The sequence below is a fragment of the Ricinus communis genome, chromosome 5 (genome assembly GCF_019578655.1).
Source record: "Ricinus communis isolate WT05 ecotype wild-type chromosome 5, ASM1957865v1, whole genome shotgun sequence".
Lineage (NCBI taxonomy): Eukaryota > Viridiplantae > Streptophyta > Magnoliopsida > Malpighiales > Euphorbiaceae > Ricinus > Ricinus communis.
Genome location: NC_063260.1, coordinates 22973706 through 22986490, shown reverse-complemented (window position 1 = coordinate 22986490; position 12785 = coordinate 22973706). Strand labels below are relative to the sequence as shown.

The 12785-nt window shown below is 33.2% G+C and overlaps 2 protein-coding genes across 4 annotated transcripts; one reads left to right on the top strand and one right to left on the bottom strand.

Annotated features, from left to right (window-relative positions):
• LOC8258442 (putative E3 ubiquitin-protein ligase RING1a) lies at nucleotides 1–4925 on the top strand. Of its 2 annotated transcripts, XM_015716634.3 has the most exons (10): nucleotides 1–633; nucleotides 771–882; nucleotides 1400–1458; nucleotides 2742–2823; nucleotides 2947–3067; nucleotides 3159–3200; nucleotides 3536–4054; nucleotides 4197–4304; nucleotides 4415–4624; nucleotides 4723–4925. In XM_015716634.3, exons 1-10 carry the CDS (start codon nucleotides 501–503, stop codon nucleotides 4762–4764), a joined length of 1428 nt encoding a protein of 475 aa, XP_015572120.1. In that variant the 5' UTR covers nucleotides 1–500; the 3' UTR covers nucleotides 4765–4925. The 2 variants fall into 2 exon arrangements, with proteins under 2 accessions (XP_015572120.1, XP_048230700.1); XM_048374743.1 differs by lacking the exons at nucleotides 1–633; nucleotides 1400–1458.
• A 2863-nt stretch (nucleotides 4926–7788) lies between these two features.
• Nucleotides 7789–9170, bottom strand: LOC112533698 (auxin-repressed 12.5 kDa protein). Of its 2 annotated transcripts, XM_048373900.1 has the most exons (4): nucleotides 8781–9170; nucleotides 8473–8692; nucleotides 8248–8313; nucleotides 7917–8070 (listed from the first exon to the last, which is right to left on the bottom strand). In XM_048373900.1, exons 1-3 carry the CDS (start codon nucleotides 8878–8880, stop codon nucleotides 8289–8291), a joined length of 345 nt encoding a protein of 114 aa, XP_048229857.1. In that variant the 5' UTR covers nucleotides 8881–9170; the 3' UTR covers nucleotides 7917–8070; nucleotides 8248–8288. The 2 variants fall into 2 exon arrangements, with proteins under 2 accessions (XP_025012225.2, XP_048229857.1); XM_025156457.2 differs by lacking the exon at nucleotides 8248–8313 and having other exon boundaries at nucleotides 7789–8070.
• Nucleotides 9171–12785: the final 3615 nt, after the last annotated feature.

Here is a 12785-nt window from a genome sequence, read left to right as displayed (position 1 = left end):
TGAACAAAAATGTGCAATTAATAATTTTTGTTTGTTTTCTCCAATTAAAGTAATGATAAACTAAAGTTATTAATGAATTAGAGAGTTTTGGGTAAAAGAAATTGGGGGCTATAAAAAGGTGTTTAAACTTAAAAGAATGGAGAAAATTGTGGAGTGGGAATCTGTTAGTCGGGAAGAGAGTTAGAAGAGTAGAAAAGTAAAAAAAAAAAAAAAAAGTCCGGTAGAAAGAAAGAAAAGAGGGAGGGAGGCTCTCTTCTAATCTTTTCTTTCCTTTGTAATCTCTCTCTCTTTTAAAAAAGACGCAGCAGGCAGCCAACAAACAAACAAACGAGGTCAAGCTAAATATTCCTCCACCTCCACCTCCACCTCCACCTCCACCTCCAATCTTCACCTCTCTCTCCCTCTCTACAATTTTCTTAGCAACGTTAACATTTCACCACCTTTAAATTCACTTCCATAGGTACTGGGTTCTTGTAATTAAAGAAAACAAGAAAAAGAAAATGCCAGCCCAGAAACGTTCCCACGACTCTACCCACCAAAACGGCCACGATCTTCCCCAGCAAGAAGACCACCCCGGAAACCACCATGAGCAGCAGCTGCCGCTGGTTGGTGATGGTCGTGCTGCTGCTGATGGTACGTGTTTTGTAACTAAAAGAAATTTCAACGAATAATAATAATAATAATAATAATAAACATTCAGTTCTTGTGCATTTCGTTTTGGGATTTGATTGTAGTTTAGCTTAAGGTTTGTTTTGTTATTCTTTTAACAGAATCTGAACAAAGCCCATCTCTTAGTAACGAAGGAGAAGAAGAAGAAGAAGAAGAAGAAGAAGAAGATGACGATGATGATGATGATGCTGATGATGATGATGAGAAACAAGAGTACGTAATTATGTCTGTTATGTTAATTATTTACTTCTTTCCCTTTCACATTCTCTTCTTCTTCTTCTTCTTCTTCTTCTTTTTTCTTGGATCGATCGCCATATTTTCTCGATGATATTGTTCCTCTTTGATGGTTTTTAATTTGGGATCTGCATGCTTTCTAATTTAGCTACTATTTTACGAGCATATTAGAGGATAGATAAGCTTATGTGGGTTATGGAGTGGATGGATGCCTTCTCTTGCCATGTTATATATTAGATAACTAATTCTTGGCCAACTTAATAAACGCATCAGTTGCTAATTTCTATTAAAATGTTGTACTGCTGCCAGCAACTTTGTTCACATACATGGTGATTAGCTAAATAAATTGTCATGATCTTATTTTATTGTGTCATACTACAGCAGATTATGGATGAAAAAGGCAGTTAAAATTAGCAGGCAAGCCAGCCATCAAAAATTCATAGCGAACAGTGTAATTCTGGCAACTGATAATGTTTCCGCTGTTGCTTCTTTGCAGATATGTAGTAGTAAAGTTGTCTGAAATACGTAAGGAAGTACAATGTCCAATCTGTCTAGGTATGGTTTTAGCTTTCTGTTTTAGCTTTCAGATACCAACAGATCCCAAATTGCAAATTATATGGCTGTAGAAATTCTCTGTAAAAGCATTTGATCTCTCGGATGCATATGTTTGTTTTTGGTCTATCACTGGTCACACTCCTTCCATTTCTTGTTGCATGTCCAAAAGGTTTATTTACTTTGTTCAGTGTCATAAAATTTCATACTCACGTGATAATTGGGATAGATGATTCTTTCTTCTGGGTTGAGCCATTGAATTCCTGTTACACCCTTTAGGTTGAAATATACCGCATGATTCATTATTTGTCAGAAACTGCATGCGGTAATTTAATCATTTAGAAGATTTTTTAAGGCCTATGTATCAATTATCATTATAGACTTTGGGTGAACTTCATTGGCTTTAGTCATCATGTTTCTCTACAATTCCATTGTAAAGATAAGTAAACAGCCCACAGCCCCGATTCATGAATATCCTTATTTGTGAAATTGGTTCTTTCTACTTATCATGGAAGATTTCCTTTTCTTTCTTCTTTTGCTAGGAGGAGGAGAGTGTTGGATAGAGGAGAGTTGCAGAGGCTTTTTGAAACTCTGAGGCTTTTCTGCCTTAACCAAATGACCAGATTTCTTTTTCCTATTTTATTCATAGTTTATTTTATCATATGTGAGCGTCTGAGCACAATTCTCATATTTTTGTGACATGCTTGCAATTCTCTAGGAAATTTTGATTTGAATATATCAGCACTGGTCAAGGCAGAAAAGAAAAGGATAGTGTAATAGCTACATTCTAGGCAAATGGTTATTAATAATTTTTTCTTTCTTTTTTCTGGTATATTGAGAGTTTAGTTAAGATTGTCTGCACTTGTATTGGCTGGTTATGTGGTGTATAATAGTGTTTTTTATTATTTTCCTTCATTCACTCATTGCTTTGCAATTCAAACTAAATAAATTTAGGTTCTGTACTTTATCCGACTACTTTAAGACTGTATGTCCAATCATTCTTGGTACTGGTCATGCATAGGTTTGTTGAAAGCTATTCCATCCACATATATATTTGCTAGTATTTTGTGTTATCTTTTGGGGAGAGAGAGATAGAGAGAGAGAAACCAAATGGTTACTTCTGGTATATCACTCACATCTGCAACTTTGGAGGTGATCAAATATCTTATTTAGCATTATGATAAATTGCAGGTTCACAGCTTATAGCCACTTCTGTTTTTTTGCATGCACGTACAAGCATCCATGTATAGGGGGAAAAGTATCAATCTAACCCTTTTTGTGCCTAGGGATAATTCGGAAAACAAGGACAGTGATGGAATGTCTGCACCGCTTTTGCAGGGAATGCATAGACAAATCTATGCGCCTCGGGTAAATCTTCAGTCTGTCTCAAGTCTCTTTCCTGCATAATTTAAATCACATATTCTTTGTATGCATTTTCTGACATCTCTTTAAAACATGGATACTGAATATATATGTTGAATATCATTACAGGAACAATGAGTGTCCTGCTTGCCGCACCCACTGTGCCAGTCGTCGTTCTCTGAGAGATGATCCAAATTATGATGCATTAATTGCTGCCTTGTATCCAGATATTGACAAGTATGAGGAAGAGGTATGATTTTGCTAACCTGTCCATTTTAGTGGGATCTGATATTCTGGATTAAGAATTGAAGAAGTATTAAATAGTGCATAAATTTCTCCAGGAATTGGCTTTTCATGAGGAGGAGAAGGCTCGCAATAAGCAGGTGACTTATTGAAATTGTGATTGCATTCTTCTAGAATACAGACATCCATGCATTTATTTTAGTCCATATTGGATTTTGGATTTTCTACTAAAGCAATATGAAAAGCAACAATAGAACAGAAGACTATAGATGTCTTTATTTGATGGTGGTTTTATTAGTTGTACTTCTCCATCTATCAGTTAAAGACTAACTCTTGAAAAGGCTTTTACAGTATAATATTGTAAAAACGTCAGTTTTACCGATTATCATCACGTTTCTTGGAGATTATTTTGCACATGGTTTTTTCTTTAGTTCCAATCTTTTTGAAGGCACTAATGTTTAGGTTTTGCGGATAGATCCAAGCTTCCATTACCCAAACCATTCGCCGTCAAGCTGAAGCTCTTGGTAGGAAAAGGACAACAGCTAAAGCCACGGTAGCTCCATTTGCAAGGAGAACGCAGGGTCGTTACAGAGATGCCCACTCAAGGGGGAGGAGAAATTATCGAACAGCTGATCTTCAAGGGTCTGATGAAATTGAGGATGTAAATGGTGATGGAGGCAAAGATTCATCATCTGCTGAGGAACATAGTGCAGAAGTAAAACCAAAAAGAATTAAGAGATGGGGAGGTGCTCGGTCAGGAGCTGCTAATGCAGATGGAGGTGGTGATGAAAATGATTCAGAAGTGAATAGAGAATCGATGGGATCTTCTGCTGGACTTGTTGGTCCCTCAGAAAGGCTTGCCTGGGGAAGAGGTGGTATCCGCAGTCACACACGATATGGCAGTGCAAATGCTGGAAACGGAAAGAATGCTCGGAACAGCCGTATCTTTAAGTTGGCAGATTATCTCCGAAACTTGGAGGAGAATAATAATGAGGTAATGTATATCTATCTGGTGGGACTGTACTGAGTACAGTCATATGAAACTCCATATGTGGCATCAAATTATTGAACTGAACCACAGTATTATATCCACCTTAAGTGTCTGAAATTATTGATTTGCCTCCTCCTAATTTCAGTTGGATATCTGCCTCATGCTTGTTTCTTTTGATGAAGAAAAAATACCCAGTTTGCAGCGGCCATACCTCTGCTGCAGACCAACTTTGTCAGTCAAACACCTACGTCAGGTGATTTTTTCCACCATCCCAGAACCTGTTACCTATTAATGATGCTTCATAGTTTCTTTGGTAACTGCTATTACACCACTATTGGTTGTCAATTCCCTGTTTTAATGCAGTATGTTGCTCTCCAAACTGCTCTGCAAACAGAAGAAATTGAAATATACTTGGTGAAAGAGTTGAATTCCAAATTTAATTCGTTGCCCTCCACAAGTATATCAATTTCTAAGCCTGGTATAATTGATCCTCGCAAAGACAAGTTGCAAGTTCTGGAAGAACAAGAAACTGTGGGAGGACTGAAAACGAATAATTTCACTCAAGGGCATGTGGTGAGCTTGTGTTATTCAGCTTGAATCTATATAAATTGCAGATGAAGGTATACTCAAGTGTTACCATAATAATCTTTTATTCTGCTTCTCTATTTCAGCTTCTAGCATATCAGAAAAGGCTTTGGAACTCAAAATGGTAACAAGATTACCCGCCACCTTACCGTGAAGATACCAAATTATGTCTTCTTTTTTTCTTTTCTTTTTATTTTCTTCTACAGAGAAGTATAGATTTATCAATATACACTTGTAACAGGACTGGACGACCTCAATCAAATTTTTAATTTTTTTTTTTTCATTTCAATTTTTTGTTTTCTATTTAGCATTCTTGTTCTAGACTGTTATTTTCTCACTTTTTTTTTCTTATTTTTTTTAAAAAAGAAAAAGAAAAATGGCGGTAATCTCTGTAGGTGGACTACACGTACATCAGAACAATACAATATATATAGTAAGCAGCTGCAAGGCTTCAAGTTTATGCAGTTTTGTTAAGTATTACGTATGCAGAGATTGTGATTGTGATTCTTTAAAAGCTGCAACTTGTGTTTTAATTAGACTTGCTTCCATGGGCATCTCATCTCATTAATTATTAAATCGACAAATATCTTATTCCTGGAATCACAAATGTTATACGTAGTTTGAGATCAGATCAATAAAATTATTATATGCTTTTTTTTTTAATGTCAATTTGCATGGATTTTATAAGGGTACATGTAACTCAATTAATGAATGAATGGCCACTCCAACCGTTTGCTTATAAAAGTGAGAAGTTTCTAGTTGGAGTCTTCTTATTTTTATGGCAAATGAAAGGGAATAACTATTCTCGTTGCATAATTCATGATCTGTTGTCCCTCTCATAAATATTTTGTTATATAATTCATAATTCATTGGTCATCTAATAAATAAAATAAATAAATGAATATGCTGATTCATTTTTCTGGTCACTAAGAAAATAACGTGGTATACTAGAATAGAATTGTATATAAAAAAATAAAAATTCTCTGCAATTGTTTGGCACAGAGACTACTAACAACATCTTAATGTATTTACCTATATAGGACTCATTATAAGTGGCAAGTAAGTGCATTAGTCTTTTAGACTAAAAAATTTTAAATTAATTTTTTTATATTAAATGAATTATCTTTTTTACGACGATAACTACTTCATTATAATAAATATTAATTTATTTTAAAGAAAAACATAAACTTAAAGAAGAAGCAAATTCTTGAATACAAACTTGTCTCTCTTTATTGAGATGATAGCAGTATTTGGGTACGAGAGAATTGGCAACACAGCTAAGTTATTTGTTTTTATTTCTTAAAATTATATAATTTTTAATTAATTATTTGTGATATTTTAAATTGTTAAATGAATTGGTGATCATAAATGGTGACTTAAAATGCATATAAAGAGAGCTCCTCGTCATCCCATTTCAGGACTTATATCGATATTAATGAATTGAGAGAAGGGGGGTCCATATTTGTTTCCCTTTTATTAATATCTTCCATCAATTATTAGTATTTTTTGCTCAATTTAATCCACAAAAGAAAAATTATCATTTATATACGTTGATAAAATGGACAGCTTACCCAACTCCTTTGGTTAGTGGTCCCCATAACCCACTAAATCACCTTTTATTTATTGTTAAAAATAAATAAATAAATTGGCAATTATCTAGTATCCATAATCCATCCTAAACATGGGACCACCTTGACCCTTGATCCAATGGATTTAATCCCTCCGCTCTACTCACATATATCCACATGCTTATCTCCTTTCACTCCTTATCCATTTTCCATCGCAATAGGCTCCACTTCCTCGTCCTTTTTACTAATATATTTCATTTCTTATTAAACACTATTTATGTAATGAGATTTCTTGCTCTCATATTTAATTTAATTTATTTTTATAATTAATTTAACTTTTAAAGTTATGGGTATTATAAAGCTCAATTTAGCTATCTAATTTTCAACATAAATTTAATTTAACCAATTAATTTTTACACGAATTCAATTTTATTTTTTATAATTTAATTTAATCTAATTTTTTATTAAAATTATTTTATATATTTTAGATTTAATTACTTAATTTTAATGTTTCGCTAGAAACGGCTTTAATTTCTTTAATTTTATTAATTTTTTTATAGTGATGTATTGATGTATTGATGAAATAATATTGATGGTGTTCAATTATAACTTTCACCTATATTTATTTCTAGTAATAATGCAAATACTTTTTTATTTTTAAAAAATATTATTACTACGAATATATTAGAATGAACAAATAGATAATATAATATAATAATTATTTTATATTTTAGTATTTTATAATTATATTCTAAATTTATTAAAATTAAGAATATATATTATTTATCCATCTATATATATATATTAACTTTTTAAATCTATATTTTTTTGATATTTTTTTAACATATAAATCTTTTTATTTTAACATATATATTTACTTTTAAAATATTAAATTTAATATTATATATAATTTTATAAATTTTTTATCAATTTATTATTCATAAATTATATTTTTAAATAAACACTCGATACTAAAAAAAAGCATATTAATTATATTTAAATATTATATTAATTAATAAATAATTTTATGATCATATAAAAATACTAATTCTATTTTAAAAATTATATGTTAATATGTTTTAATATTATATTAATTAATAAATTAATTTTATAATTAAAAAATAATTATAATTTTAAAAAATAACATCTTAAATTATATCTTTAATCTTATATTTAATAATAAATTAACTTTTTAATTATATTAATAAATTTTTAATTTTAAAAATAATAAACTCAATTATATTCATATATTAACTTATATAATATTAAGATTAGCTAAGTAAATAATTTTTATAAGATTTTTTTATATTATCACATGAATAAAATTTTAAGACTTAAAAAATTAAAGTATTTGAAAATAATTAATTTATTATTATTTATCAAAATTTTATAAATTAATATTTAATATTAAATTGTATCCGGTAAATATAGAAGAAGCATACATCAATTTATAGATTGAATAAAACACACTTTTGAGTAGAAAAAAAACTGTCGTTGGTCATAGTAATTAATAATTTAAGATGTGATTTGCGTAAGGAGAGATAAAGATAATAAGAGATAATAATCTAAGTAGTAAGAGATAAATTACGAATTTAATTGATTTATTTAATAACAAAAAGTAGTTCCATCACCACCGTGCACGGGCAGATCTCAATTTACAAAGATCAAACTAACCGTAGACAACACACTCCACACTTTCACATTTTACTCGCTTAGCATACTAGTCAGCTTCCTAGCCATATCCTAATACCAATGAAACGACAAGGACGCAGCGCAGACAGGAAAACAAACGACAATATATTTACATGGCACCTCTAATTGCCTGCCACTCAACGATGCTTGCTCCTGGTTTCTCCACTGTAAAGCCTGTGAAGATCACATGCACCCCATCTCACAATTAAGATCAAATAACATAAGAAAACAACAAAAAGATGCACAAATATCAAAACCAAAAGAGCAGATCTAAACCATGTAACCATCTATTTAAACAGATCTAACGACTTTACTTCACTAAAGCACAAATCAAGTTGACTTGGTGAATACCATATCGTATGCTTGCATGCATGCAAAAAGAAGATGAAGATCTATTCCCACGCGCCACTATACCACCTGAAAATTTATCAAGATGCATATAGAGAGCCAAGATCTTTCTTCACCTTATGTTTGCTTAAAATAAAAATCTAACTCTCTTTTCTTTTCCTTTTCTTTTCAGATTAACATAAAAAAACACCTTTATGCAAAGTGGGGTTGATGTTACTAGATATTTACCAGTCATAGACAGTAGGGGAGTTAGGCTGAGATGGCTTGTCAAAGAGCTGAGCACCAATACCCCTTGTAGCAAGGTTGCTACCAGGGTGGAAAACACTCCTCCATACATTATCCTTGCGAGCCGAAGCCGGAGTTGTAGGTGTCACCGGTGTCGAAGGTGTTCCAGGACTCGCCGGCATGGATAACGACCTCTGGAACTTGCTAGTCTCTCCTTCGGCATCTGCACACAAGTTAGGTAGAGATAAACAGAGACATCAGCTACGATCATGTTATACTATATAACAGACATAAATATGCAAGAAATATACCTATGGTAAGAGTTTTGGTGCTGATCTTTCTCAGCTTGCCAAGGCCACGGTCGGGCTGAGGCCCGGCGACAACATCATCCCACATCTTGTCTAGCAACATCTTCTCCTTTCTCGCTAGGTTGATCAGTGAGTCTTCTAGGGTGAGACCTGGTTGAGATATATAGAGAGAGCTGGTTGCTGAGGTGTCTCAAATATCCATTATTGATGGGCAAAATCAGACAGGTTTTATCTATTTCCAGTAGCGATAAAGTAGGACAACAAGGTTCACAGAGTAAGACAAGGGAGTGGAACAAGAAATAATTAGTGAGGGGTGAATTGTTCAAAAGATAGATAAGGATGAAGACTTGGTAAAATAGGCCCCGCAAAATAATATCTCTTGCTGATGAACTGATGGGAGAAGTTTGGTGGTTTGCTCGACAAGTGTAATTGTTTTCCTACTCTATGGGCAATTTTGGGGTCCACATAGATAATGAATGGGCTTTGATGGGGACACGTGGGACCTACTGACATGGGACCTCTGATGATTCCAATAAATTTCTCCATAAATTATTAGTATTAAGCATTTTGTGTTCATTCATAAATCATATTTCGACAATTAAATATCACATTCGGTGTAGAAAGTATAGGTCTCGCGATCTCTATGCAATCTCTTTCTTCTAATTTTATATATATATTAAAAAAAAAAGATTCTCTTTAATATATTAACGTATTAACTATATTCACAGTTAAAAAAATCAGTATCAATCTTTTAATATTGAAATTTACTCTGGTAAATGATAAAATCAATTCTGAAACTTCTCTAATTTCCAGAAATAGAAATCTTAATAAGATCGCTTCTTGATTAACTCTAGTAAATGAGTTTTAACCAGTGTCAGATTTATCAACGTACCTTCAGTTAGAGAAAAGACTTCAAGGGCGGACCTTATAGTTATGGTCTCCTAGGATGAGTTTTTCTGCTTTGAAGAACGAAATGTTTCTGTGACAGTCTGATAGACATTTACTATAAACAAATCATCATCAAGCCGCCTCCATTGGACTATCCATCAGAGGACTTATGACTGATAATGATTTTGCTATGTAAACAATATCAACCAGTTGAGAACGTTATTGTATTTTTAATTTTACTGGTTACTTGTTTTTGCCTCCTTAAATATTATATATTTGATAAAACAGTCAAAATGGTATGCGTAAGCTATGCATGAAGCACCATATATAAATACTAGATTCATCTAAAGGCTATAGACAGCCAAATTATATGATGTTCAACACTATGGATGTAAAAATGGGTCATTACACGCAAATCCGATTCACTTAACACGTAAAAATTGGCATGTTAGAGTTGAGCTCTAATAGGTTTATATCAGAAATTGGTGAACACATTTATGATATGGCTTGAACCGTGTTGTATAGCAAGTTGATACGTGAATCAATTTAGTTATTATTTAAATAAACGTATTATACATGTGTGTTACCGCACACAATTAATTAATTTAGTTATTACTTAAGTAAATGTGTTATATTTGTCATGTTATATATATCGAGTCGTGTTACATGTGTCGTATTCATGTAATATATTTAAATTTTGTGTCCTATTATGGTTAAGATACATTGACACGACATGAACACCACCCACCAATTCGTTTTGAAACCCCTACTCAATACCAATAGATCCTAAAACTTCATGTTAGGAATCTTAGTTAATTTAAAAGACCTATTACCTTCAAAAGCATGGTGATAAAACCTCTTGAATCAAAATTGGAGATGCCAGAATTTCGTGCAATAGTTCATTGATATGTTCACCTCAGCCTGGGTTCTCCCGTCATGTTGCCTGCATTAACGAAGACATATTAGCAGCTCGAGTCCACTGATGGAGATCCCATCTTGACTGTTATTGTCGATTAGCTATTTGAGCAATGTACAGGAGAAGTTGGCCAAGACAAGCGAAGTAAGCCAGGTTAAACTGAATAAAGAAATAGAACAATGAAAACTGAGATTGGAAGTATCCTCAAAACTTTCATGCATCTTATTCAATTTTTACGAACAGTAACCCACTTTTGTTGGTCATTCATAAAAAGTTTCTACAAAATTTGTGTGTAATAGCAATCAGTGCCAATATTCAAGCATGGGATTAGTTAGCTTGTAGAAAATTCCATGGTCCATCAGTGGATGATAGTGATACCACTAACAATCCCCACTGAGCCAGATATTTTGTTGCACCACATAAGCTTTATCACAGCCCAGAGCCACCAATCAATATTTCTTTCAAAGTTCCTGATCGTGATAATTAACATATGAACGGTGGGGATATACCTTCTACATGCTACAGTTTGATCATGCTATGGGACCAACAGTACCACCAAAAAGAGAAAAGTCCGGAAGCCTTCCTTCATCGGACAATACAATCCTAGTCTAAATGAGAGCAGGCAAAATTATATTCTGCATGTGTTTCAACAAAAGAACACTTGAAACAGCAAAAGAACCAAACGAAAAACAAACAGAAAAGAAAAAGTGTTACCATGCACTAGTGATCCAGCTATGCCTTGTTTATATAATGCTGGTAGTTCTAGAAACCAACTTTGCAACAAAATGGCAACCCATCAGCAATACGAGATTTCTGGAGATGCTGCTGCAGAAACCAATTCGTTTGAGTCATTCTCCTTTGCTTGCCTTCTATCTATTCAAGATCTGGAATCAAAGTCCCCTCCCGCAAACAATATTATCCAAATAAAGAAGCAACACCAAGAATTTGAGTTTAGTCACTTTAGACCAGACTCATCTGTTTACATTCGAACAAGAAATGCTCAAATACATTTCAATCTCCAGTAGGCAGCTACAACTACAAGCATTTCTGTGCCAATCCAAGCAGGTAAACTATAAACCAAGCAACCCAAAGTGCTAGCAGTAATAGCACAAAAGTCTCGCATAATCCAAACCACAAAACCAAGCAAAAAGGAAGCATACTGCTTCATTGGTCATTCAGCCAGAGAATATTTCAGTTATTTGTCTTTCCGGAGAATGCAAGCTCAAAAGCCAAGTATTAAAGCAAATACTGTCCTGTCAAATCAAATTAGATTGAGGCTCTGCTTCTCAAATTCCTTTCAAATGAGTTTGCCAGTTATCATTTGTCTTATAGAGAGATGAAGAGTTAGATAATAACAAAAAAGACCAAAACAAGAGGCACCAGTTCAGCTCAAGTTATTAGAATAAGCATAAATGAATGATGTTCTGTCACATGGATTGAAGCACCACCAGTAGCTTATTGATGATACCACCCTCCAAAAGCTAAATGCATAACCTAACTAAATTAGTCAGAAAACAAGACATAACAAATTAGTCGAGTGCTAAAAGATTCTGTATATTGATTTCCTCATTAAATCCTGTATATTGATTGAATTCCCCTGTGTCGACATCAGTTCAGTTTCTAGCATGAGCATCTGGCTTCAAAAATGCATATATAAGTACAGACTGAGTCTACATAAATCTTCAATGAAGAACTTCACCATCAGAAGGGGCCTGTGCAAAATGATTAAAAACTGGTACCAATGAGGAATTCCCTAAAATAGTTAAATTCCAAGGTGTAATGATTTTTCTGAATTATACCAGCCTTGTGATATGGACCTTTTCTCATTCCACATCTATTTAATGTCTTCCATCACTTTGTTTCTTTTTATCACTTCACAAATAACAAATGCTATAGATCTTGTTGTATTTTATAACCTAGTCATCTGATTGGATAGTGTAGAGTTCAGAAGAATTGTGTACAGAAAGGCTTTAAACATCAATCAGAAGATCTGGGAAAGAACACCTGAACCAGCTTGCATTGAGAATGGAATACAAATCAGATTTTGCCACCTATCCATAGTCCTCAATGAAATCATATACAATTAAACTATTATTTGGTGAGTCATTTTTCCCCCTTACTTCAATCTGCTTCTCACCATATTTTATCTTTTTTCTCTCTGCAGAATTCCCTTAAACTCTCCAATAACACTCAAGAGCCATCAA